Source organism: Aquarana catesbeiana, linkage group LG01, assembly GCF_042186555.1.
Source record: "Aquarana catesbeiana isolate 2022-GZ linkage group LG01, ASM4218655v1, whole genome shotgun sequence".
In the NCBI taxonomy this organism is placed as follows: Eukaryota; Metazoa; Chordata; class Amphibia; order Anura; family Ranidae; genus Aquarana; species Aquarana catesbeiana.
In genome coordinates, this window is record NC_133324.1 from 837,276,051 (window position 1) to 837,303,258 (window position 27,208).

At 42.8% G+C, this 27,208-nt stretch overlaps 1 protein-coding gene across 1 annotated transcript in view; it reads right to left on the reverse strand.

The window, feature by feature from the left end:
- Positions 1–3,978: 3,978 nt before the first annotated feature.
- Positions 3,979–27,208, reverse strand: part of WDR19 (WD repeat domain 19) — a 102,518-nt gene continuing 79,288 nt past the window's right edge. The window contains exons 28-37 of the mRNA XM_073608721.1: positions 27,047–27,115; positions 24,894–24,971; positions 24,677–24,773; positions 22,647–22,771; positions 21,270–21,351; positions 19,609–19,759; positions 19,406–19,529; positions 15,822–15,898; positions 9,561–9,686; positions 3,979–4,121 (exon numbers count right to left, since the gene is read on the reverse strand). Coding sequence (XP_073464822.1) covers positions 9,572–9,686; positions 15,822–15,898; positions 19,406–19,529; positions 19,609–19,759; positions 21,270–21,351; positions 22,647–22,771; positions 24,677–24,773; positions 24,894–24,971; positions 27,047–27,115 — 918 coding nt within the window. The 3' untranslated portion in view covers positions 3,979–4,121; positions 9,561–9,571. The remainder of the gene's footprint in view (positions 4,122–9,560; positions 9,687–15,821; positions 15,899–19,405; positions 19,530–19,608; positions 19,760–21,269; positions 21,352–22,646; positions 22,772–24,676; positions 24,774–24,893; positions 24,972–27,046; positions 27,116–27,208) is intronic.

The following is a 27,208-nucleotide window of genomic DNA, read 5'->3' on the forward strand; positions in this document are numbered from 1 at the left end:
GTTCCTGTCTGTAAACTGACCGCAATAATCATGGTTGCCGATCCACGATAGTGTGGTCCGTTTGCGTCTTTCCATTATGAGGTACGGGCAGACAGCTACACTGATAGTCTGAAGAGGCGCCCGTCATCTGCTGATCGCAGGTGCAATGTTTTACAGGCTTCTAAGAAAAAAATAAATGCACATTTTTTTTACCTGCAAAAAAAGTGGTATGTATTTTTTTTTTTTTTTTAAAGGTGAACTTATCCTTTAACCACTTCCCGCCCAAGGCCGTCATAAGACTTCCTAGACTGAGTGGAGATCACTGAATGATGCCGGCTGCAGGCATCAGATATCCTTTTTTTTTTTTTTTTTTTTCTGCCAGCGATTCCCTGCAAAGTAAAAACAATCATAGCGGCTGTCCAGAAGCACCGGAGGAGGGGGGGAGCCCCCTCCTGCCATCCGGTTCTTTTACTGGTTCGCCCATGTGAGCCGGATAATGAATCTGCTGGCGGCAGCCATTTCCCATAGTTGACCGAGGACCAGGTGGTCCCCGGCCTCTATGACCTTTGTAGGCCGGGTGCGACATTATGACGCCCGCTGTAAACTGCGTTCAAACCACACATGTGCGGTATTGCTGCGAATGTTAGCGCAAAAGAAATAATTCTAGTCCAAGACCTCCTGTGTAACTCTAAACAGGTAACCTGTACATTTTTAAAGCGTCTCCTATGGAGATTTTTAAGTACCAAAGTTTGGCACTATTCCACGAGTGTGCGCAATTTTTTAAGCTTGACATGTTGGGTATCTATTTACTCGGCGTAACATCTTTTACATTATATAAAAAAAATCGGGCTAACTTTCGTGTTGTGTTTTTTTTTTTTTTTTTTTTCTAATAGTAAAGCATTTGAAAAATTGCTGTGCAAATACTGTGTGACATAAAAAGTTGCAACGACTGCCATTTTAACAAGCTTTGGCCCCTCTTAATTATTTTGCAGGGAAAAATCCCCTAACACTTAGAGCCATAGGGTTCTTCTCCTGTACAGACATAGTGTCCACCCTTAGAAGTTGCCTTATGAAATCCTCAAAGGTGTACACTCCAAAACTCAAGGCTCTCGGAAAGTCTTCCATGAGCTGGTGAAATGGCAGGACTTTCAGGGTCTGATTGTCTCGATTGAAGCAGACTGTTCACCAGACTTTCTACTTCAAAAAGGCTTCTAACCGCTATCAATGACATCCTCGATGGGGTGTTGGTGAGAAAAATATTTGATGGTGAAAAAATGCATTTCTTCTTGGAATTGGGGGCACACTGCTTCTTCTACATCCTCTTCTCATCCTGAGGAATCTGATGCCTCATCTTTCCTCAAAGGGGGAGGAGGAAAAGGAGAGCGTTTTTATGTTTTAAGTCCCAGGCGTTTCATGCTAGTGAGAACCACTAAAAGCTGATCAGTCAAGGTCTGGTTGCTGAAAGTTGTTCTCGACATAAAGGAAGTAGAGGATTGTGCCCCTGCAACAGTGGAACTACCAACTGAGGGCAAGGATTCAGAGCTAATCTGACTCTTAGGGAAGCCATTGCAGGGTGAACCATGCAGGAGGTCCTCCTACCTGATTAAAGTATTTGGGAGCCCAACCCATCATAACCACCATTTTCCTGCACAAGGCCATGGCTTGCTGAGGATTTGTAGGCCTATAAAACCCCTCTGATATCCCCAAATACTTGCTGTAAACACTTGTCTGCCTCAGGGATGTGAAAATGGTGCTGTACAATCACAGAATGTGCATGATGACGTCATTGTGAATGTGCTGCGTACAGCCACTTTTTTTTTTAAAATACTGCTACTTCATGCCAACAACTACGGTAGCAAAAAACACAGTTGAAATGCACAAGGACACTTAGGGTTATTGATGCTGGTGACAATTTTTCCCTTAACAAACTTGCCAGGCCACGTAGCAAGGCCATTTAGCCCAATTTTCAACAATCATAGCAGTTGGACTGCAGGGGCTCAAATCCTGCTCCAGGGGATTACTTTGCTGGACCTGTAGAGCATCTTTCCAGCAAGTTCACCTGGTATACTACTCAGGAGATTGCGGACCCCAGGATCCAGCGCTAACTGGCAGTATTACAGGCCGTCCCTGCTTTTGCACACAGCCATAGTGCTTGAGCCAGATAAAACCCACCTCTGCCCCATTAGGGGTGTTAGGAAGAGGCCAGAATATATGGGTATCAAAGCTCACTAAAGAGATCCAGAGAGGCATATCCATCACCTAGCCGCTAGCTAAAAACTGAGGTTTAGCTGGGCTATACCTAGGCAGGGATTCCAGCTTCATTTTTTTTTTTTTTTGGCCAGTGTCCAGACACAATTAAGGTGGCAGAATAACACAAGTCAAAAATATCAAGTCCTGTAATCTAATATTAATAAAATTGCTGTACTCAATGTTAAATCATATTCTTGGACTCTGGATCCAGGCCCCACCACTCTATTTATGATCATGCTTTGCTACAAAACTAAGGTGTGTCAGTAGTGAAATGGGTGTTGCTGGCCTGGCTTATAGTTTTTTTTTGTTTGCCAATGTTCATGCCGCCTGTAGGCAGCAGTATAACTCAAAGGTTAAAGACTTCTTGTGTCTCTCCATGGACGGCACAAAATAATTTTACAGTGAGTAAAAAAAAAAAAAAAAAATCCTACTTCACCGGTTTAATTTTTTTTAATGTGTAGATCTACTTTAGTTAAGTGTGGTTTAGAATGTTGTGCATCCATCGTTTGCTATATCTTGTCCCTGGCTAAAGTGAAGTGATTCAGCTATTTAAAAGAAACATGTCGAGAGAAATATAAAGGGTGCATTACTTGTGAAAATGTTTGTCTACTGGCTATTCTACTGCTAGTATTACAAATAAGGAGTTCTGACTTTCCAGATCTGCCTGCGGAGTCTTTGACTCTATACTGAAGCCAGTTGGTGACTAGCCAGAAAGCTACAATTTCTTTTTTATTTTTGAATTAAGCCAGCATCATATTTATTTTATGACAGATTGTCTACGATACCTTTTTATGCATCAAAGATCACCTCTGTATTATTTAAGGGGAACAATGCTTTACATATGCAACACTGGGTGCCTCAGTGTACAAGCTCCATCACTGTCACATGGGAAGGTGTAAGCAACATGATCCTCCCAACGTGGACCCCAAATCAAATGGACTGCCGCTTAGGCGAAAAGAATCCCAATCAATAAAGCTGACCCCTGTGAATGCAGGCTAGAATGGAGCTCGTCCTGGCTATATACAGCAACGGACAGGGCTGGACCCCAGGCTGTGGCTTACACTTTTTTTTTTCGCCTGGGGTTTGCAAAGATGTGTGGCTCAAATGGACATTTTCTTCTCTGTACATGCCTCCCAACATGGAAGGACTGGAATTTCACTTGGTTTCCCTGGACAAATGTATGGGGCTGGCTTGCATGGGCAAAGCACAGCCTCTTGTTAATGTGCAGTAAAATTCAGAGTTTGTCCCAAATATTGCAGTAAAGCATATAATGTTTCTGTAGCCAGAGTTAATGCAACATTTTCATGTATAATTTTTCCCAGTTACCGTTGATACTAAATCTTGTGTTTTGTATAGCTATTTTCAGTTGCTGTGAGGTGGGTCCTGAACTTTCTGCTAAAAATCAAGTGAGCATTGGTGGGAGCTAGGTGAGGCTGCTTCCACTATGGCTTCACCTGATCCTGATTGATAAATGGAAGGGGGGAGTACAATATCTGTTGGATTGCAGTATCTTGCCCTATGACCTTTCCACTCCATTTGTACACTCGTGTACATCAGTATAATTTACACAATGTCCAGTGACTTCCATTTTTCTGCAAAGGATAAGCGCTGCAAAATCATTACATAGGCACACACAAAGCAATGCAACACCCACAAAAATGTGCATTACTACACATATGTTTTCAGTGTAATTTTAAATAAAATGTAAATGGTAAGAAGTCAGGGGAATGTGAATGCAAAATCGGGCTTGTGTTTTTTAGAAATCTTTATTTAAAATAAATGCCATATCCATTGTAAGAAATATATACAAAATGTTAAGGTTTTATACAAAGGTGGAACAAGTTTAACATTTACCCACAAAAATTCCATCAGAAGCCAAACAGCCGCCAGGCCTAGAACAGAAATAAATAAAAATTAAAAAAATTAAGTGCAGCAAATATGCATTGTTTTTGGTTGAAATGTTATGGAACCTAAATTGGTGAGACTAGAAAGCAGCTCCTGGCTCCCAATGCACTAGGATGTAAAACAACCAAGTAGCTCAACTACATACAGTGCCTTAAAAATAATTCATACCCCTTGAAATTTTCCACATTTTGTCATGTTACAGCCAAAAATGTAAATGTATTTTATGGGATAGACCAACACAAAGTGGAACATAATTGTGAAGTGGAAGGAAAATGATAAATGGTTTTCAAATACTGTAGCTGCTGACTTTTAATAAAAAAAGACACTTCCAGGGAGTGCTGTCATCACTCGGGCTGGTTCTTTGGTGGTCTTCAGGTCCCCCGGCCCTGCTACCTTGCTTGTGGGAAGACGGTTGTGACTGGTGTTTCACGACAGGCTTCCCACTGTGCATGCACAAGACTAGCTGTGCTTTCTGAACAGTCCTGGCATTGCGAATCCCTGTCTGAAAAAAAAACTAGTCTTTTATTCAGTTTTAATGCATTCTTAGACAATGTCATGGACCATACGTGATTAAGAATGTATAACTCCTGATCTGCATGCTTGATTCATGTTGGTGTTTGACTTTGTGAGGTAGATACTGGCAGCCCCCATATTCCTTCAGTTCAGGTTTTTATTAAAAGAGATGGAGTCCATGGTAATTTTTGCCTACCCAAAAGTAATTACTTTGGGTTGGGATTTAACCCCTTGTGGCCAATTACTTAACCTCTTCCTGCCCGGCCTATAGCAGAATGATGGCTGGGCAGGGGTTTCATTGTTTGGAGTGGATGTCATATGATGTCCTTCAGAACAAGCTGCTTGTGCACACCGATTGGTGTTCCGGTGTGCACTGCCTCTCCAATCGCGGTAAAGAGCCCATGATATAGGTTCTTTACCATGTATTCAGCTGTGTCCAATCACAGCTGGTCACAGTGTAAATAGGAAGTGCCGGTTATTGGCATTCCTCTCCTCCTAACAGCGCTTGAGGAGAGGAGAGCCGATAAGTGGCTTTCCCCAGTGGTGATCTGCACTAATAATCAGTGCTGCCTTTCAATGAAGGAGAAAAAAAATGACTATTTACAAAATTTTATAACCAAAACTAAAACATTTTTCTAACTTTTTAGTCTTTTTTTTTGTTTAGCAAAAAATAAAAAAAAAATCCAGTGGTGATTACATACCACCAAAAGAGAGCTATCTGTTTTAAAAAAATTTTTTTATAAAAAAATGTTGTTTGGGTACTGTGTTGCATGACTGTGCAATCATCATTCAAAGTGTGACGGCGCTGAAAATTGGCCTGGGCAGGAAGGGGGTAAAAAGTGCCTGGTGTTGAAGTGGTTAAAATGCAGCAGAGTTAAAATTGCCCCGGTATGTGTACAGCCCTGTCGGGCTCCAATGAGAGAATTTAAGAGGACTCAACCGCCTATTTTGCTACACTAAAATATGAAAATAATAAGGGTAAATCCCAGTGCTAGTCCAATCGCTCCACAGAATTGGTCACATGACTAAATACTGAGGCATTCACCATATGCTTTAAGTTTAAGGGGGATTAAGGCAGAGATGGCCAATCATTTGTTCCGCCAATATCCTGAGATAGCACCTCTGATGTCAGCATATGACTAATGTCTCAGCTCCATTGGCTGCGGGGGTAATGGCTAAAAAGTAAGCTTGTAAGAAAAAAAAGAAAGGGCAAAGCCTTCCAAAGGGGTCGCAGTAATTGAACACTACGGTTGAATTTGATTAAATTTTAGTAGAAAACACACACCATAATATCAAATATGACAAAATACCAAAAATAGCGGTCTGAATATAACCTTCCAAAACATTAAAAAAAGACAACGTTGTCATTTAAAAAGAGGGATAGCAGCTGCACATACATCCACACAATCAGACATACAAGGAAGCTAGCTGTCATTGGCTAAAGAAGCATGTCAGCGTGGCGTCAGCACGTTCGTGGCGACGGAGGGGTCGTAGCACTAACACAAACAATGTATTGAGGCAGTGGCGATGGAACAGCTGAGAGCTTGCTGCAGGCGGGGATGACACTGGATCCAACACTCAGATCAACTTCCCAAGGGGAAAATCTGGTGACTTCAGGAGTGGAGCTCAGCTCAGAAAGGATGAGTGGAGGTATGAGAAGACACAGACGTGGGTGAGAGTATTTTACATTGCTATCATTCAGTTGAACTTGCTGATTAGCTGTGGACTGACAACACCAACTTCCCCTGCTGTGTTCCTCCCTCCCCAAACTGCCTTGTGATGGATCAGTGAACTTTTAAATAAGTATTATACTTAAGAAGTTTTACCCCTGCAGCCTTGCTTACTAAACACTGCAGCCTATTCAGTTAAGCCACCTGTGCCTCCAATAGTTAAAAGAGAGCCCCTAATCCTAGGTGCCACAGTTGAATTTGTGTACTAATGACTTAGGACAGCCCATGGTATATCTACCTGTTTATGCACATCCACATCTCAATCAGTTTACAGCTATATATCCTGTTTGGGATAACCACAATCCACTGCTTAATTAGGAAGGAGGATGATAGTATATGCAATATATTGATAAACAATACTTCAATCAACTCCCATACTTTGAGCTTTGTGTATGTCTGATTGTGTGGATGTATGTGCAGCTGAGATCCCTCTTTTTAAATGACAACGTTGTCTTTTTTTAATGTTTTGGAAGGTTATACTCAGACCGCTATTTTTGGTATTTTGTCATATTTGATATTATGGTGTGTTTTTTTTCTAATAAAATTTTAATTAAATTCAACTGTAGTGTTCAATTACTGTGACCCCTTTGGAAGGCCTTGCCCTTTCTTTTTTTCTTATATGCAGTTTTTGTGGTTGCATGGACTGCGCCATGTTGTTGATACCACATGGTGAAAAAGGTTGAAGTAATTACCATATTCATTATCTAAATAGTTGTATACTCATAGTGCGGTAGATCCGGGCACCACAATAGTTTTTAAAAAGAAAGCTTGGCAGTTTCAGCTGACATCACAGTTTCCAGGAGCACTTTCACTACATGGAGACCTGTGTCACTCTAACTACTGCTGTACACCAGCATGGTGACCTGTGGGGTCCCAAGGAGGAAGCAGAGATGCAAACTGGCCATGCTAGCACGAATCTGCTTCTATGCTTGGTGTGGTCAGAAACCTACATGAACAGTTTCTTTATTAAGTGGACTGGCTGCCATTTTAATGTAAACATTAAGGAAAACAGAAACTACCATTGTTGATTTCCTGGCTGTCATGCTGAACCAATATTCAATAAGTTTCAAATTTTAAATGAATGGCCTCAAACAAATTTTCTGCTAAGAACCTCTGAATGTTATCATCTCCATACCAGGTCAGTGACTTAAAGCAGTTGTAAACAGCAGTTGTTAAAAAAAAATATTTCCCTGCAAAGCAATGTCACAATGTGCTAGTATGCATCGCATACTAGAACATTATGAGAAATTGACCTTAGAACGAAGCCCTCCAGCGCCGCGCTGTCACTGCTGAGAGGGCTTTCATCTTCCTCCAATCTTCCTTTCGAGTTCGTGGCCGGGGGCACGATGACATCACTCCCGTGCATGCGTATGGCAGCTGCAGTTTACGGCACAACCTCTAGAGGTCCGGCACTGTATGCCTTCACAGTGCATGCGCCGGTGACGTCACATCTGCATGCATTCTGACTATCTCCTAAACAGTGCAAATTTAAGAGATATTCACAGTACCTACAGGCAAGCCTTATTATAGGTTTACCTGTAGCTATAAGTGCTGTAACAGAGTTTACTACCAATTTAAAGTATTGAAGGCAGTGGGTCATCACAATAGGCAAGTGTGTTTACAATACGGTTAGCAATGGCAGCTCTTGTATTCTTCTCATGGCAAGTTAACTTTAAAGCGGGGGTTCACCCACACCGCCAAAAAAAAAAAATATTAAAAGCCAGCAGCTACAAATACCGCAGCTGCTGACTTTTAATACATGCCCACTCACCTGTCCCAGGGTCCAGCGATGTCGTCAGGGGACGCCGAGAACCTGCTCGGTTCTCGGCAGCTGCTGCTGCCATCCTAGGTGAGGGAATCAGGAAGTGAAGCGTTGCGGCTTCACTTCCCGGTTCCCTACTGCGCATGCGCGAGTCGCACTGCGCGTCCCTAGTGGTCCCCGCTTTCTGCTGGGAGCTGTGTGTTCCCAGCAGACAGCGCGGTCGGGACGGGAAGAGGCATAGACTCCCATGGGAGTCTATGCCGGAAGTGGGTGCAAATACCTGTCTTAGACAGGTATCTGCACCCCCCTCCCCCCTGCAAGGTGCCAAATGTGACACCACGGGGGGGAGGGTTCCGAAAAGCGGAAGTTCCATTTTTGTGTGGAACTCCGCTTTAACTGCATACAAAAAGCAGTGGCAAATGTTTTTTTTTTTTTTTTTAACCCACCTTCATTTTTCAATTAAAATTAAAACATAACTACACTGCATCTGAGCACCACAAAGCAAGAATGCCATTAAATACATTTTTAATATTCAAAGCAAACTTCCCTATCCATCCATATCTCCATGCTTTATTTTCTGGCCATGGCCATCTTGAGTAAGGGCAGATTCATGTAGCATTTACTTCCTGGAATCCATCTGCCCTTAGCTCAGCCATACAAGCAGGTGGGCGTACTTAGCTGAGAAACCCCCTCCTGAAGACTCCTGGGATGTATAACATATTTTGCCTAGGCAATAAATACCAAAAAGTAACTGAAGAAACATTAAAAAAAAGTAAAAAATATGATCTACTTTCCTATCTATTTACTAATGCTAGCAGCATACGGATTAAAAATAGTCAGTGTTGATTCAGAGAATGAAGTTCCACTTTAAAGTGGTTGTAAAGCTATGCTTTTTCTTACTATAATCCAATGTGTCAGATTACATTTTGTGCCACCCTGTGTGTTGTGTTATTTATAAAAAATATGCTGCCTAATACCTTATCTCAGAGCTCGGCGCTCACATGACTGCCCGTCGGCCTCCTTCCCAATCCAACAGCTACAGTGGGCGGGGCTAAGCATCCCCCGCTGACTTTAGCCGGGAAGAGGACAGGAGAGGAGGAAACCGGCGGGCAGTCACGTGAGCACCAAGCGGCACTCTGAGATAAGGTATTAGGCAGCATATTTTTTTTTTTTTATAAATAACACACAGGGTGGCACATAATGTAATGTAACACATTGGATTATAGTGAGAAAACAGTATTTTATTTGCATCAGGAGGGGAGGGCTGGGGAGGATTGGGGAGCTGACAGGCGGGGAGGGGGGAGAGAACAGAGGAAAGCTGCGGATGTCAAATGGTTACAAATGCTTTAAGTCCACATATCACAAAAAGCTAACACACTATAATTGCATAGACTATAGAGTAAATAAACATGGCTCCTTACATTATCCAGTGTTACTGGTCATCCTGATCCTGTTTGAGATACACAGAGCAGTCAGACACCTTCTTTAGCTGATCATCTGTTATTCTTTCTGAACACATGGGACAGATGCTTTCTGATTCCAGCAATCTGAAGAAAATAAGAGATTATTTACATCATTCATAATTTCTCATCAGCAGATTTTCTCATAGCAATGCTAGTAGTGATTACACTATAACACCAAAATGTTGTAGGCCAAAAAAAATGCATGGAAACTTTCAACATCTATATGATATATACAAAATTATCAGCACCAAAATGTCCTTTTCCAAATCAAATAGTCTGTATTTCTAAAAGTGCTTCACTTTGTTTGCAACTTGCACTATTTCACTAATATTAGATCAATCATGTTGTAAAGCGCTGCGCAAACTGTTGGCGCTATATAAATCCTGTATAATAATAATAATAATAATAGGGAAAATGGCAAAGTTGAAGTGCAGAGTAAAGCAAAATGCAAAAAAAAAAAAAAAAACAAAAAAAACAAAAACACACCCTTAATTTAGATTCCCACCTAATTCCCTTACCACCTTTTTACTGTGTCATCAGTGGTAAGTGCTCATTAGCCCCTCACTGGTGTATTTTTTTTTTTCATTTCAATGTTTTTATTAAAGCATTTTATAAAAGAGAATACAACATTTTTATAAAGAACATATATAGTATGAAACACATACTAAATAGGTATGTAGACCTTTTTTAAGCATGAAAATGCACCTAAAGTGTGCATTCTTCTAAGTATAAGTCTTCACTGTCCATCAAGATTGTACTATCAGTGTCTATAGGGGGTGGCCCCGAAACTCATTTGGTGCTTCAAATACAACATTAATAAAACGCTTCTTAGTTTCCATATACAGATAAAGACAGAGCTTATACGCATTTTAATGTTAAATTAAAGTTAGCTTATAATGCTTAGTAGAGTGCAAGTGCACTTAATATCTGTTGTATGCATTATTGAAAGGGGTCAACTCCTTCAAAAAGGAGGAAGCTTCATCGTCCGTCCCCCTGAAACCAGACGTCCCCCCTACGGGAACATTCTCTACTCAGGTCTCACAGAGAACAGGTAAGAAGGTTCTTGTATGACTACAGCAAAGACCCGAAAAAGGAGAAGAAAGTAAAGTTGAGGGGATAAGTAGGGAATGACCTCGCGCTCTGAATCCCCCCCCCCCCCCCGAAGCTGCTCTAATCAGGTATAGATCGAGGATCTCCACTAAGATCCTTGACCCATGTCATGCGCTCAGTAATCATAATCAGGGCCGGCCCTACCATGGGACCCGATGGAGCCATGGTTACAGGCAGCACATTCAGGGGGGCGGCAAATTGCCACCCGCCAACCAGCCCGCTCCGCTGCGAATCCCACTGGGTGGATCCGCCAAGAAAGGTCCCCCATCAGATACTGTCCGCCCTGTACTGCGCAGCGCTTGCGCAGTAAGGAGGACAAAGGAGACGCCGAAAGTCTCCGAACATGAACAGCTGTTCATGAGCTCTACGCGGCGCCTGCGCTTCAGAGTACATTGTGCCACACGCTACCGCTGTTGATGTTCGGAGACTTTCGACGTCTCCTTTGTCCTCCGTACTGCGCAAGCACAGTACAGGGCGGACACTATGCAATGGGGGGGGGACCTTTTTCGGCAGAACACCGGGCTCCTCACAGTGGGATCAGCAGCAGTGGCAAGTGACAATCCACAATGTGTGCCTGGTGACGTGGCAATCGACAATCCAGTACATGTGGCAGGTGACATGGCAAGCGACAATCCGGTATGTGTGGCAGGTGGAGTCGTGGCAAGTGACAACCTGCAATATATGGCAGGTGGAGTCGTGGCAAGTGACAATCCGCAATGTAAGGCAGGTGGCGTCGTGGCAATCTGCAATGTGTGTCGGGTGGCGTCGTGGCAAGTGAAAATCCGCAATGTGTGGCAGGTAGCATTGTGACAATCCGCAATGTGTGGCAGGTGGCGCCGTGGCAAGTGACAATCTGCACTGTGTGGCAGGTGGAGCTGTGTCAAGTGACAATCAGCAATGTGTGGCAGGTGGCGTCGTGGCAATCCGCAATGTGTGGCGGGTGGCGTCGTGGCAAGTGACAATCTGCAATGTGAGGCAGGTGGAGTCGTGGCAAGTGACAATCCGCAATGTGTGGCAGGTGGCGCCGTGGCAAGTGACAATCTGCAATGTGAGGCAGGTGGCGTCGTGGCAATCTGCAATGTGTCGAGTGGCGTCGTGGCAACTGACAATCCGCAATGTGTGGCAGGTGGCGTCATGACAATCCGCAATGTGTGGCAGGTGGCGCCGTGGCAAGTGACAATCCGGTACGTGTGGCAGGTGACATGGCAAGCGACAATCCGATATGTGTGGCAGGTGGAGTCGTGGCAAGTGACAATCAGCAATGTGTGGCAGGTGGAGTAGTGGCAAGTGACAACCTGCAATGTGTGGCAGGTGGAGTCGTGGCAGGTGGCGCCGTGGCAAGTGACAATCCGCAATGTGTGGCAGGTGGCGCCGTGGCAAGTGACAATCCGCAATGTGAGGCAGGTGGCATCGTGGCAATCTGCAATGTGTGTCAAGTGGCGTTGTGGCAAGTGACAATACGCAATGTGCGGCAGGTGGCGTCGTGACAATCCGCAATGTGTGGCAGGTGGCGCCGTGGCAAGTGACAATCCGCAATGTGTGGCAGGTGGAGTCGTGGCAATCAGCAATGGGTGGCGTCGTGGCAATCTGCAATGTGTGGCGGGTGGCGTCGTGGCAAGTGACAATCCGCAATGTGTGGCAGGTGGCGCCGTGGCAAGTGACAATGCGCAATGTGAGGCAGGTGGCGTCGTGGCAATCTGCAATGTGTGTCAAGTGGCGTTGTGGCAAGTGACAATACGCAATGTGCGGCAGGTGGCGTTGTGACAATCCGCAATGTGTGGCAGGTGGAGTCGTGGCAATCAGCAATGGGTGGCGTCGTGGCAATCTGCAATGTGTGGCGGGTGGCGTCGTGGCAAGTGACAATCCGCAATGTGTGGCAGGTGGCGCCGTGGCAAGTGACAATCTGCAATGTGAGGCAGGTGACGTTGTGGCAAGTGACAATCCGCAATGTGTGGCAGGTGGAGTTGTGGCAAGTGACAATCCGCAATGTGTGGCAGGTGACAATCCACAATGTGAGGCAGGTGACGTCGTGGCAAGTGACAATCTGCATCTGAAGGCAGGTGAGGTTGGCAAGTGACACGCTCAGGCTCCCACTGATTCTGCATTATGGTGAGTTGAACTATTTTATTTTATATAACAATGTAATAATAGAAATATTGCAGTTCAATAATTTTTTTTGCGATATGACACTGTATCGCTTTGACTGACAACTGCGAGGTCGTGCGACGTTGCACCCAAACACAATTTACGTCCTTTTTTTTCCCAAAAATAGAGCTTTCTTTTGGTATTTGATCACCTCCACGGTTTTGTATTTTTTGTATCTTTATACTCCTTTACATGTATAGAGCCTTGACAGGTCCTCTTTATACTTCTATATACATGTATAGAGCCATGACAGGTCCACTTTAGTTACCATGATATAAAATAATGGATGTGGGGGCATTTTGGTGGGCGTGATTTTTTTTTTTTGGTGGGGGGGTTTGGCAGCATTTCATTCTTGGTACCAGGCAGCACAATGTCTTGGGCCGGCACTGATGGCAGCTTCCATGAATGTAAAGGATAGGAGGGTTTAGTTCTGCTTGCCGACCGGCTCACGCCGATATATGTCGGCAGAAGGGAATGTACAGGCAGATTAATGTACCTGTACGTTGCCCTTTAAGAAGCGGTTTGCAGGCGCTCGTCGCTACCTTCATGAGTGTGATCGTGGGTCCCGCGGACTCGATGTCTGCGGGATACTCGCGATCGTCTCACGGAGAGGAAGAACGTGGAAATGCTGATGTAAACCAGCATTTCCCTGTTCTGCCTAGTGACAGGACACTGATCACCGTTCCCTGTGATCAGGAGCGGTGATCAGTGTCATGTCACACATAGCCCCTCCCCCACAGTTAGAATCACTCCCTAGGAGACACTTAACCCCTACAGCGTCACCTAGTGGTTAACCCCTTCACTGCCAGTCACATTTACACAGTAATCAATGCATTTTTAATTGCACTAATCGCTGTATAAATGTGAATGGTCCCAAAATCACACCAAAAGTGTCCGATCTGTCCGCCATAATGTCGCAGTCACGATAAATTCGCTGATCGCCGCCATTACTAGTAAAAAAAAAAAAAATTATTAATAGAAATGCCATAAAACTATCTCCTATTTTTTGTAGACGCTATAACTTTTGCACAAACCAATCAATAAACGCTTATTGCGATTTTTTTTTTTTTTATCAAAAATATGTAGAAGAATACGTATCGGCCTAAACTGAGGAAAAAAAAAATTTTCATATATTTTTGTGGGATATTTATTATAGCAAAAAGTAAAAAATAATGCGTTTTTTTTCAAAATTGTCGCTTTTTTTTGTTTATAGCACAAAAAATAAAAACCGCAGAGGTGATCAAATACCACCAAAAGAAAGCTCTATTTGTGGGGAAAAAAGAACGTCAATTTTGTTTGGGAGCCACGACGCACGACCGCGCAATTGTCAGTTAAAGCGACACAGTGCTGAATCGCAAAAAGTGCTCTGGTCTTTGGGCAGCCAAATGATCCAGGGTTTAAGTGGTTAAATTGTAAAGTCTTGGTTCTTTTTCTATAAAAATAATAAACATATCATACTTACCTGTTCTGTGCAGTTGGTTTTGCACAGAGCAGCCCAGATCCTCCTCTTCTTGGGTCCCTCTTCGGCTCTCCTGGCCCCTCCCTCCAGCTGAGTGCCCCCACAGCAAGCAGCTTGCTATGGGGGCACCTGAGCCGAGCTGTAGTTCCATGTGTCCATTCAGAAACGGAACCCTCGTTCGGCCCTGCCCCCTCTCTCCTGATTGGCTGGCTGACTGACTGACATCAGTGGGAGCCAATGGTATCACTGCTGTGTCTCAGCCAATCAGGAGGGAGAGTCCCGGACGGCCAAGGCACTCATGGACATTGCTGGATAGAGAGGGGGCTCAGGTAAGTATTGGGGGGCTGCTGCACACAGAAGGCTTTTTATCTTAACTACTTGCTGACCAGCCACCGTCGTTATACGGAGGCAGGTTGGCTCTCCTGCACCAATCGCCGTTGCTGTACGCCAGCTCGCGCAGTTGTGGGCGCGTGCCCGCGGGTCGGGCTGACTCGATGTCGATTACAGAGACGCTATAACTTTTGCACAAACCAATCAATATACGCCTATTGCGAATCTTTTTACCAAAAGTATGTAGAAGAATACATATCAGCCTAAACTGATGAACAAATTAGTTTTTTTATATATATTTGGCTATGTATTATAGCAAAAAGTAAAAAAAATAGGTTTTTTTTCAAAATTGCTGCTCTTTGTTTATAGCGCAAAAAATAAAAACCGCAGAGGTGATCAAATACCACCAAAAGAAAAGCTCTATTTGTGGGAAAAAAAGCACGTCAATTTTGTTTGGGTACAGCATCGCACGACTGCGCAATTGTCAATTAAAGCGACACAGTGACGTATCACAAAAATAGCCTGTCATTAAGGGGGCAAATCCTTCTGGTCCTTAAAGCGGGATTCCACCCAAATTTTGAACAATATCTGTGTATTCTCTTCCTTGCCTAGATGCTGACATGCCGTTTAAAAAAAATTAAATTGCCGTAATTACCTTTTATTTTTCTATTCTTCTTTGCACTTCCTGGTTCTCCTCCCATGGGAGTAGGCGTGTTTCTAGCCTCTCCCAGACTCCTGGGAGCTAGTCTCAGGCTTCCCAGGATGCCACTGAGCATGTGCGGGAACGAGCGGTGAATGCTGGGAGCACAGCATTCACCACATCCAGGAAATAAATGCTTGTGGGCTTCAAATGCCCACAATGAAGATGGAAACCGCCTGCAGTGAATAATATAAGTTATTCTTTCCAACGAAATCTGACACAGGCGGACATATTACACACAATATGTGAGTATGTAATGCTGAGAAGAAAAGTTTGTGAATGAACTCAAAAAAAAAAAAAAAAAACGATAGATAGGTGGACCCCCGCTTTAAGTGGTCAATGCATAAAATGCATCAAGATAATAAACCTTCTGACTTTACAACCACTTTAATGTCTATTTATAAGTGATTCATCTGTAGCATCTGACATTAGCCATTGCCCACAGGTTCCTGTCCCACCGACACACACAGCTTACTTTTTAAACTCTGAATAAAGGGCTGGAAATTCACAATGGGGGCAGATACACCAGTCATCTTTTACCATGTGTCGGCCCTAAAGAAAAAAAAAAAACACATTTGTGATTTAAATCCTGTACATGGCTTTAAGAAGCTTACATTTTACTGTGCAATTTTATATATAACAAATTCTGTACACTGAAATATTTGTATGCATGCTCTAAAGGTATACATCCACAGCAGCTGAAGATCTAGTGTGAATAGCTCTGACTCCGCACAACTAGGTAAATAAAATCTGTTAGCAGAGTTGCCAGACTGTCATACATTTTGGAAAATACTGTTGTTCCCTTTTGCCATCCTTTCATTTCATCTCTGCTGCTGATCTCCTGCACTCTCTTTCAGCTACTTCCTTTGCTCATGCTGGGCTTCTTGATGTCAACAATGGTGGACCATGCCTGCGCAATGAGCATCAGTGCAGCCTTCTAGAGTCCCCACCAGAAGCAACATGCAACAGGGTCTGAACACAGTAGAGTAAACTGTGTCCAAGCATTGTCATCCCAACAGGAAGTGCCTGAACATAAACCTTTATGGCAGGTCACCAGGTAGTACTTTAAAGAAGACTTCAGATTTAAAAAGATTGAAATGAACGTGATAAAGATTATCCAGTGCCGCAGCATGTGTACACCAACTGCCGCTACCTCTGAAGCTAAAGGGGGAGCGACAGGTGGTATAATTTGTGCTGCAAAGCACCGCAGCATGTGTACATGCCAAGCCCTTAGTGTTTGTAGTTTACCCTAACATAATATATTGGCTTTTCTTAGTAGAAAACTTGGTTACATATATTTCTATAAGCATGGGAATAAATAATATACACATATTTTTCTGTAATCTTTCCCAACGCAATCTTTACATAATTTGCACACCCCCAAAAATGTACAGTGCATCTGGAAAGTATTCACAGCGCTTCACCTTTTCCACATTTTGTTATGTTACAGCCTTATTCCAAAATGGATTAAATTCATTATTTTCTTCAAAAGTCTACAAATAATACCCCATAATGACAATGTGAAAAAAAGTTTGTTTGAAAATTTATTAAAAATAAAAAATGTATTAAAAATAAAAAAACAAAAATAAATCCCATGTACATAAATATTTACAGCCTTTGTTCAATAAATACTATGTTGAAGCACCTTTGGCATCAATTACAGCCTCAAGTCTTTTTGAGTATGATGCTACAAGCTTGGCACCTATTTTGGGCAGTTTCTCCCATTCTTCTTTGCAGGACCTTTTAAGGTCAGGTTGGATGGGGAGCGTCGGTGCACAGCCATTTTCAAATCTCTCCAGAGATGTTCAATCGGGTTCAAGTCTCGGGTCTGGCTGGGCCACTCAAGGACATTCACAGTGTTGTCCTGTAGCCACTCCTTTGTTATCTTAGCTGTGTGCTTAGGGTCATTGTCCTGTTGGAAGATGAACTTTCGCCCCATTCTGAGGTCCAGAGCGCTCTGGAGTAGGTTTTCATCAAGGAGGTCTCTGGACATTGCTGCATTCATCTTTCTCTCAATCCTGACTAGTCTCCCAGTTCCTACCGCTGAAAAACATCCTTACAGCATGATGCTACCACCAACATACTTCCCTGTAAGGATAGTATTGGCCAGGTGATGAGCGGTGCGATGCTTGCCATTCAGGCCAAAGAGTTCAATCTTTGTTTCATCAGACCAGAGAAGTTTGTTTCTCATGGTCTGAGAGTCCTTCAGGTGCCTTTTGGCAAACTCCAAGCAGGCTGTCATGTGCCTTTTACTGAGTGACTTCCATCTGGCCTGATTGGTGGAGTGCTGCAGAGATGGTTGTTCTTCTGGAAGGTTCTCCTCTCTCCACAGAGAAACGCTGAAGCTCTGTCAGAGTGACCATCATGTTCTTTTTCACCTCCCTGACTAAGGCCCTTCTCCAATCGCTCTAGGAAGATTCCCAGTGGTTTCAAACGTCTTTGATTTACAGATGATGGAGGCCACTGTGCTCACTGGGACCTTCAATGCTACAGAAATTTTTCTGTATCCTTCCCCAGATCTGTGCCTCCATACAATCCTGTCTCGGAGGTCTACACACAATCCCTTGGACTTCATGTCTTGGTTTGTGCTCTGACATGCACTGTTAACAGCGGGACCTTATATAGACAGGTGTGTGCCTTTCCAAATCATGTCCAATCAACTGAATTTACCACAGGTGTACTTCAATCAAGTTGTAGAAACATCTCAGCGATGATCAGTGGAAACAGGATGCACCGGAGCAAAGGCTGTGAATACTTATGTACATGGGATTTTTAAATTTTTTTAAATAAATTTGCAAAGTTTTCAAACAAACTTCTTTCATGTTGTTATTAGGGGTATTGTTTGTAGAATTTTGAGAAAAACAATGAATTTAATCTATTTAGGAATAAGGCTGTAACATAACAAAATGTGGAAAAAGAGAAGCGCTGTGAATACTTTCAGGATGCACTGTTATCAACTAAGTATGGTGACTAAAATATCACATTAGTGTGACTTTTATGGTAGTGAGTGTTTTACTTTGGGAAAAAATGTTTTGCTTAGTATTAAGGTGACATTAGGTCTGAGGATAAAATAGAACAGGGTCTTGATTTGGACCAGTTTCAAAACCCCCAAAGAGCTGTGCAGCAGATCACTTCTAAAAGTTATGTATTACTGCCTTCAGTTAGCCTAGAACAGTGTTCTACTGCTGTAAGGAAAGGCTAGACAGAGCTACAATAGCTTTGCTCAAGCCTGCAGTGACAGGAAGGCCACTTGTGAGGTCACTACGCTATATCTCAATGTGGTAACATTGTGTTTACATTCACCTTCACAGTGTGCTCCCTATGGAGTAATCTGAAGAGCTATCAGGCAGCTCAGGACCTGCTCTTTCAGGGCTGGACTCCAGCTGTCACTGACAGTCAGCCGTTTCAGCGCTATGGACACCAAGCCACTAAGTGTGGTCGCATTTTTAAAACAGCACCTGGGAATCAAGTGGTTAACAGGATCCAAGTAGAAATGATTTCAGCATTCCTAACTTAAACTAGTATTTGCATTATCTGCAATGTGTGCAGTTGTGTTTAATTGCCCATTGTTTACAATCTGTAGAATAAAGTGAACAAACACAGTTCCCCATGCCAAGAGAACTTTAATCTACATTGCTTATTTGAGAGTCTGTTTAGTACCCACTTACGTGATCATCATAACAGACAATCATGTTAACAATATGCAGGTAGGAAAGGCCATAAAAAAAAAAAAACTTTTCAGCCTGCAGGTACCATTGCTGCCTGAAGAATGCAGTATGCCTCTAAGTATGTGTTTTGCAAACACGATAACTATAATATTTTAATTTTTTTTTTTAAACTATTCTCTGTCTATTTGTCAGCCTATAATATAAAACAAGTCCAGAACACTTAATAAATCAGTGCACCAAAAAAACATTAGGTAGCCCAGTGATGGAGTTGTTAACCGACATTTAGTACCACTGCTATATTCGGTCTTCAATGACTTCTGGCCTTGGAAGGGGTAAACAAAATAACACTTTATTTGACATTTTAAGGCCCAATGAAGTTAGCTGTACTCACAGTGACTATACAGTATGGCAGGTTATTCTTGCAGCCAGGGCAGAGAAGGTCACACTCTGGGAGTTTGAAGTCACAAAATGGACAAGCGGTGCTCTCTTCTTCCACCTCAGAGGTGTCTGGACGCCTAGCAGATAAACAAGTCATTTGTAAATATAAGTGCGACGAATAGGAAAATACATAGATATCGTATCGCTGTATATTACCTGACCATCGCTTCAATCTTTTTCTTGTATTTGACATCTATTTTGTTGCGATACTCTGGTCGCATCAACATAGCAGCAAAACTGAAGGCAGAGTTCTTCAGACCAGCTCTATGACACTCAATCACTGTAGATGTCAAGATCGGGACTATGTCTACAATACAAAGAATGCTGTTATCTCCCCACATCAGGAAATCGGAAAAGTCTTAATGATCCTTGTTCTAGGGCTAAACAAATATTGTCTAAATACAAAAAGGTATATGTATTATTATTTAAATCCTGGAGACCTTTGTGTATTTCTTTCAGATCGGTGTACCAACCAAGCATGACACAACTGCACGATGCCTCTGTACAGAAGTTTCCTGTACTAAAGACCAGTCACAAGTGTTCTCTCTCCTTGTGCAGAGTGACTGGTCTTCTATCCGTCCTTCTGTAGTAGATGGGCCTGCTGAGTCCCACCCATAGCTCTGCTCTCTGCACAGAAAATGTGCAGCATAATGGTGATGTCATCACTATATATACATGGTAACATCTAGATGTGCAAAAGCATTTGGCGTACACACTGTGGATTTAAAGTGGTTGTAAACCCTCCCTCCTGACTTTTAACTATAGGTAAGCCTAGAATAAGGCTTGCCTATAGGTAGTGGAAATATCTCCTAAACGTGTGCTGTTTAGGAGATATTTCACTTGTAGTGAGCCAATGTTGTAATCGGCGCATGCGCTGTGAAGAAACGGACCTCTTTGCCGTTTCTTCCCCCAGCATGTGCCGTTACTGATGGCTCCCATGCACATGCGCAGGAGTGACGTCATGCGGATCCGGCTAGTCACAGAGCCCGAGTCCGCGGCCTCTGGAAGGAAGAGGGGCGAAGATGGACGCAGCCTGCACAGGGGGCAGCGATGGATTAGTTTGCAGGTAAGTGTCACATAATGGGCTAGTATGCGATGCATACTAGCCCATTATGCTTTTAATTTGCAGGCTTTGCAGGGAGCAAAAGAGGAAGTAAACCCCATCTGGGTTTACTTCCTCTTTAATATCCTTTGTGGCTATTGAGAAATCTCTTTCAAATGAAAGGCTTTGTGCCTATAATTCAGCTTCAAAAGCTTGTACAACATCAGAAAGCTGCATGGAGACCAGAGCTCTTCGAAGCCGCAAGGAGTCCACACTTCATTCTACTCAATGTCTGGACAAAGGAAATAAAGTTTAATGAACAGAAGAAAGGAATATAACTACAAACCGGTAGCCCAATATCACAAATTTGCTCTAATGGTAGAGTGACTAGGTGTCCTGGGAGCCGCACATCAAGTCAAGACCTGCTATATGATAGTGAATGAGTCTCAGCCTGGACCCCCCAACCAGGTCACACCCCCAAGGTGTTTCACTCCACCCACCAGCGCTTACTCATTTGTAAGCTCCAGTGGGCGAAGTGAAATGTGTTGGGGGCGTGGCCTGGCGGGGGTCCAGGCTGAGACTGTCATTCACTATCATACAGCAGTCCTTGACTTGATGTGCGGCTCCCGGGACACCTAGTCACTCTCTACTTTTGCCTGGAGCATAGATGAGCTTCCTTCCCGTGCAGCACTCACAGCAGCAGGCACAGGACTTCATTCCCATACAGCCTGAGCAGTTCACACACATATCCTTGATTTTCGCTCTTGGTACTTACGGGAAGGAAATTTACTAATGTTGTTAGCCACACGTATCAGCATTCGGGCTCCTTTCATATGGTCTTGACGTTTAACATGGATCTAAAATATATTTCAAAAGTAAAAGGTTATTAAGCTTCATAATACAATATTTTTTTGTGCTATAACAGCTGGAACCAAGACAGTCTGTCACCACATAAGGTCTAAAAAGGTGTAGAAAACACTTTTCCCTGATATGATATATTGAAAAAAATTTAAGTAGCAAGATAGGAAAGTACATGAGCTCCAAAAGGGACTATGTTGTGCAGCTAGGTGGAGATGTGCCAACACTACAGTGGAACCCTTTGGAGCCACAGAAAACAGCTAACGGGTACATGTCTTGCTACCTAAAATAGGTATGTCAGGGACACATTACGTCACTTGTAGTTAATAGGTAAGTTGTCAAGATTTCACATTTTAAAATGGTGAGACATTTAAAGCTGAATTTTAAAGATTAGGTACTTACCAGTGCTGTCTTCCCACAACTGGTTCTTCTTATGCCCCGTACACACGGTCGGACTTTGTTCAGACATTCCGACAACAAAATCCTAGGATTTTTTCCGACGGATGTTGGCTCAAACTTGTCTTGCATACACACGGTCACACAAAGTTGTCGGAAAATCCGATCGTTCTAAACGCAGTGACGTAAAACACGTACGTCGGGACTATAGACGGGGCAGTGGCCAATAGCTTTCATCTCTTTATTTATTCTGAGCATGCGTGGCACTTTGTCCGTCGGATTTGTGTACACACGATCGAAATTTCCGACAACAGATTTTGTTGTCGGAAAATTTTATATCCTGCTCTCAAACTTTGTGTGTCAGAAAATCCGATGGAAAATGTGTGATGGAGCCCACACACGGTCAGAATTTCCGACAACAAGGTCCTATCACACATTTTCCGTCGGAAAATCCGACCGTGTGTACGAGGCATAACTGTTGCGGGCTGTCGTCACTGCCATCTTGGATATGGGAGCCGGCTGCAGTTAACTTGAGGAATCACATACGGCTCCCCACTGCACATGCGTGAGCTTATGCAGTGCTTTGTGAATGGGCTTTGGCGAGGATCGCAGAAGTGGGAGTGGGTACCAATAAAAATCCGTACTCACTCCCCCTTCCACAAAAAAACAAACGCGTAACACACAAAGTCTTGTTATAATGGCAACCAATTCATTTAAATTTATGCCCAAAATAATAATTTAAAAAAAAATCTCAGAGAGGACAGACACTAATAAGATTCAAATATTCCCCCAAAATTGCAATCTAAAAAAGTCTGAACTTGGTTGTAGACAATGCAGTTAAATTTAATTGAGTATTCCAAATCAGAGCTGGTATTTGCAATAATATATAAAACAATACCTTAACCAGGATGTAGCTATGGAGAATCATTAAATTTGTAGCCATTTCTGCTGGAATCTTAATTTTCTGTGTTTTCAGTTCCATATACATGCTAAAGAGAACGTCATGTGCAGTCCGGTAGTTACCTTTTAATGTAGAAAAAAACAATGATAAGTAGCAACTTCATAAAGTTAGACATTTATTTATTATGTGAATGGACTTATTACAGCTGTTGATTTAAAGAGTACTAACACTAGCACTTGCACTGCTGTCTTTTGTGAAGTGCTACAAACACATCTGAATCTGGTGCCTGAGCATCTATCAGTAATATCCAACACACAGCCCTCAGGAAGCAGGGTGCCAAGTGTTTGTAACATTCTCTGCGTTCCAGCACTGAAAGCCCACAGTACAGTTAAATTCCCAGCCTCAGGGAGAGGCAGTGACATGGGAATGTATGATCAGGTATGTGATCACCAATGCTGGAAGCTAAATTGTTTTAAGGAGCTGTCATTGATCGGGGGGGGGGGGGGGGGGTTTGTGGTGTTGGGGAGCTGTAACAGATCACCAGTGGGGTGGTTGAGAATTACTAATATGGTGGTGGTGGAGGTTAATGTACTGACACCAATGCTGGGGGATATTTTTGCAGTCACTGACACCAATGCAGGAGATTAATAGTGCGGTCTTTTACACCAATGCTCGGTCTCTGACACCAGTTCTAGGGGGTTATTATTGCGGCCACTGTCAGCAATTCTGACGGTTATTATTGCACTGTCTGGCACCAATGAAAGGGGTTGTTACTGCAGCCACTTGCACCAATACTGAGGGTTATTATTTCCGTCTCCAATACCAATGCTGGGGGTTATTGCTGCCTCTGACACCAATGCTGGGGGTTATTGCTGCCTCTGACACCAATGCTGGGGGTTATTCCTGTCTCTGACACCAATGCTGGGGGTTATTCCTGTCTCTGACACCAATGCTGGGGGTTATTGCTGTCTCTGACACCAATGCTGGGGGTTATTCCTGTCTCTGACACCAATGCTGGGGGTTATTGCTGTCTCTGACACCAATGCTGGGGGTTATTGCTGTCTCTGACACCAATACTGGGGCGTTCTGATTGAGGCCATTAACACAAATGATGGGGCTTACTTTAATCCCACTTCCATCATTGTACATGTGATATGCTGTAACAAAATGCAGTAGGGTCTACATTTTTGGGTGTCAAGGTGCATTACAGCTCATTCATTCATTCATTTTGCACGGGCCGCCCAACTTGACCCAATGCACCTCAATGGACTACTATTGTATGGCTCTCTCAAAGTGTCAGGGGCCACACTTGAGGCCCTATAATTTTCAAGTTGACTGCTCTATATCCACTTCAAGTCAATGAGACTGGTTGGTTGAAGATGTTTATATATATATATATATATATATATATATATATATATTGCTGATTTTAATTAACGTGGTTAAAATTGTATTCCAAAAAAAGAAAGAAAAAAAACATATTTTTACTGCTTAAAAAGTGTTAGCTGGAGTTGGCCTATAATTTGTTTGTCACCTAAGTCACTTAAATGCCTTTAAAAAAAAACTACACAGCCATCTAAGACTAGCCTGCTTTTTGAGATTTCACTTCAGAACAAAAACGATTGTCAACCTGTTAACAGAAATGGAAAAATAATGTACCTACTGGCAGGATCAACAGGTGATAAAACTATGTTATAAGGAACTGACAGCCTGCATCATATATAATTAGCCTTGTCACGCTAGAAAGTCCATCATCACACAGAGATTGAAACACTGACACATTTTAGAACATCCCAGGCAGTTAACAAAGATGAAGAAGTCCTGGACACAGATATATGCCTTTGGAGAGAAAGGTTTTCTGAATGTTTATTCCTAAAAGGTACTGGTATAAAAATAGGAACCATAGAAACCATATACTTTAGCAGTCATCTTTCTTTTCCAGGTCGGAACACCTACTGTAAGTACTTGATAGGTAGCTATTAACTTTCGTACTTTATATATACAAAAAACAGACATTATATAGTTACCTGCAGACTGTTCCTCCCTTGCAATAATGATTGCAGTGCGGGCTGCCTCTCTGTACTGATTTAGTGCCATGTACAAGCGGAACAAATACTGTGCATCCTGAAATATGAATACATCATCTGCCATGTTATTCCACAAAATGGATTGCAAATTTTAGGTAATGCATCTAGTAACAAATGTTTGGCCACTGCTCATTTGTAACAGAATGGAAAACTGTACCTTAGGCATACCATCACTCTCCCCCATCAAATAGTCTATCAGCTGATTGGTCAGAAGCTCATCTTTGGCCTCTCCAACCTGTTCAGAGAATAAAAAAAAAAATGTGATAAGGATTTTAGCACACATACTATTTACTTCACTAAGAAGAGCAGCGGCTCTCAGTATGGACAGAATGTAACTTTAGCTACATACAGTATACAGTGCTGTGTTCTGGCAATAGGATGGGAACTTCTGGAACAAATTTGAGTTGGGCTGAGCCGAGAACTCACAGGCAGAGATCGAGACATCATCTGCCTACCTCTCCGACTCACCTAAATTAGAGGAAGCTTTGTATTCATTCCCATCCCCACTGCTGGATCACACCACTGTATACTGTATGCAGCTGAGGCTACATTCAGTCCATACAGCCCTGAGAGCCACTACATGTCTTAGTGAAGTAAATAGTTTGTTTGGACCAGCATGGCCCAAACTATTTAAATTTCACTAAAAGAGTTTAGAATTAAAGCCTGGTACACACTACAGTTTTTGGGGTTGCACGAAAAAAAAAAAAAAATGGACAGCTCCTGGTGGAGTTGCTGTATTAACCATGGAAGGTTAGTCCAACGATCTCCCCAGATGAGCTATTGTGTTCTGATAGGGGATGGCCCCCCCACCAGAAAATTGGCTGAGAGTGCTGATCGGGAGTCAATCGGCTGATGGTTTTCCAGCATGCTTGTCCAACAGACCGACATACATACAGGCAGAATGTCGACCGGTATTTTTTGTACTGGCAAATGTCTACCGACATTCTGCCCGTGTGTACGGGGCTTTAAGCTGAACTCCAGCAAGATAATAAAAAAATACCAATAAATGCTGTTATGTATTTATCTAAAAATGATTATATCTATTTTGCATGCAACTTGTATAAATGACTAGATTTGACTAGACTTGTAATTGCCTGTATTAGCAGAGGAAGCATCAGGACTTGGGCCAATTGACTGTACTGCCTTCAGATGTGCTGACAAGGAACATGCTAAAAGGGATGACCTTGTCAGCCTAAAGCCTGGTACACACCAGTAGTTTCTTTTTCGTTCAACCCAGCAGGGCTGAACGAAAAAAAAAAACCTGACAGCTCAAGAGGAGCCACTGTACTAACTATGCAACATTAGTACAGTGATCTCAACTGCTGTGCTATTGTGTTCTGACAGGGGGACGGTCCCCCACCAGTTGGCAGGCCTTTTTCGGTCATGCCCCTTTGACAGAAGCCAGCCGGCTTCTGACGGACTGACTCCAGTACACATGGGCCAAATGTCAGCCGGTTTGTATTGAACCGGCCAATGCCACCTGACATTTAGCCCGTGTGTACTAGGCTTAATGCTGCTCCTTCAATGTATATTTACAGGTTGATGGCAGAGAGGTTACTGGGCTATATTAGTTAACTATAGCAAAAAGGAAAAAAAATTGGGCACCAGGATGGCTGAGCTGTCTGGTAGGGCTCATTAAATCTTGGAATATACATAGAGAAATACAAATCATTTGGCAGTTAATACATAAATGCATTTCAACTATGTATTTAACTGGCTTTAAAGTATATGTAAACCCTCACCTTGTAAAACAACATATTCAGTTTAAAATATGAAATGAAAGGCAAAAATTTGTGTATAGATATAAAAAAACATTATAAATTTATTTTTTTCCCTTTTTTTTTAATAAGTGATCACATACCCTCTGTTCTCAGCTGCATAAGGAGCTCAGAGAGCTGGGGGAGGAAAAACAGCAGTACACTTATCTTCTCAGTGAAAGGCTGTGCAGGGGGAGAGGGAGGTGTCAAGACAAGTCTGATCATTGGAGGAGAGCAGGCTCAGTTTCCAGCACAGCTAGAGAACTGACCACAGCGTGTTCTGCTGCTTAGGGTGGTCAGTTTTTACAAGGAAAGCAGAGGGACTGGCAGGATCACCAAGGATTTCACATAAAGGAAGCAATACAAAGAGAACAGGATACTTTTTTTTATACAAGTACATGGTACAGCGGGTACATATCAGGAATATGAAATGTTGGGTTTACATATTCTTTAAGCTAAATTGTGCTATGAAAAGTCCATGTTCGATCTTGTAAATTTTTGATGCTCTGCATATGACTCCCTTCTATTTTACCTAAATTCTGGATTTTCTTACCGTCTTGATTGCCATTTCTATAGCTGTGTTCTCATCTGCAGATGAGCATTTCAGGAAATGTTTTAGTGCCTAAAATATAAAATGAATAAAACACAATTATAAATTATTCACTTACTAAGCTGAAAAATAAGAAACATCAGGATAACAATATGGGGGGGGGGG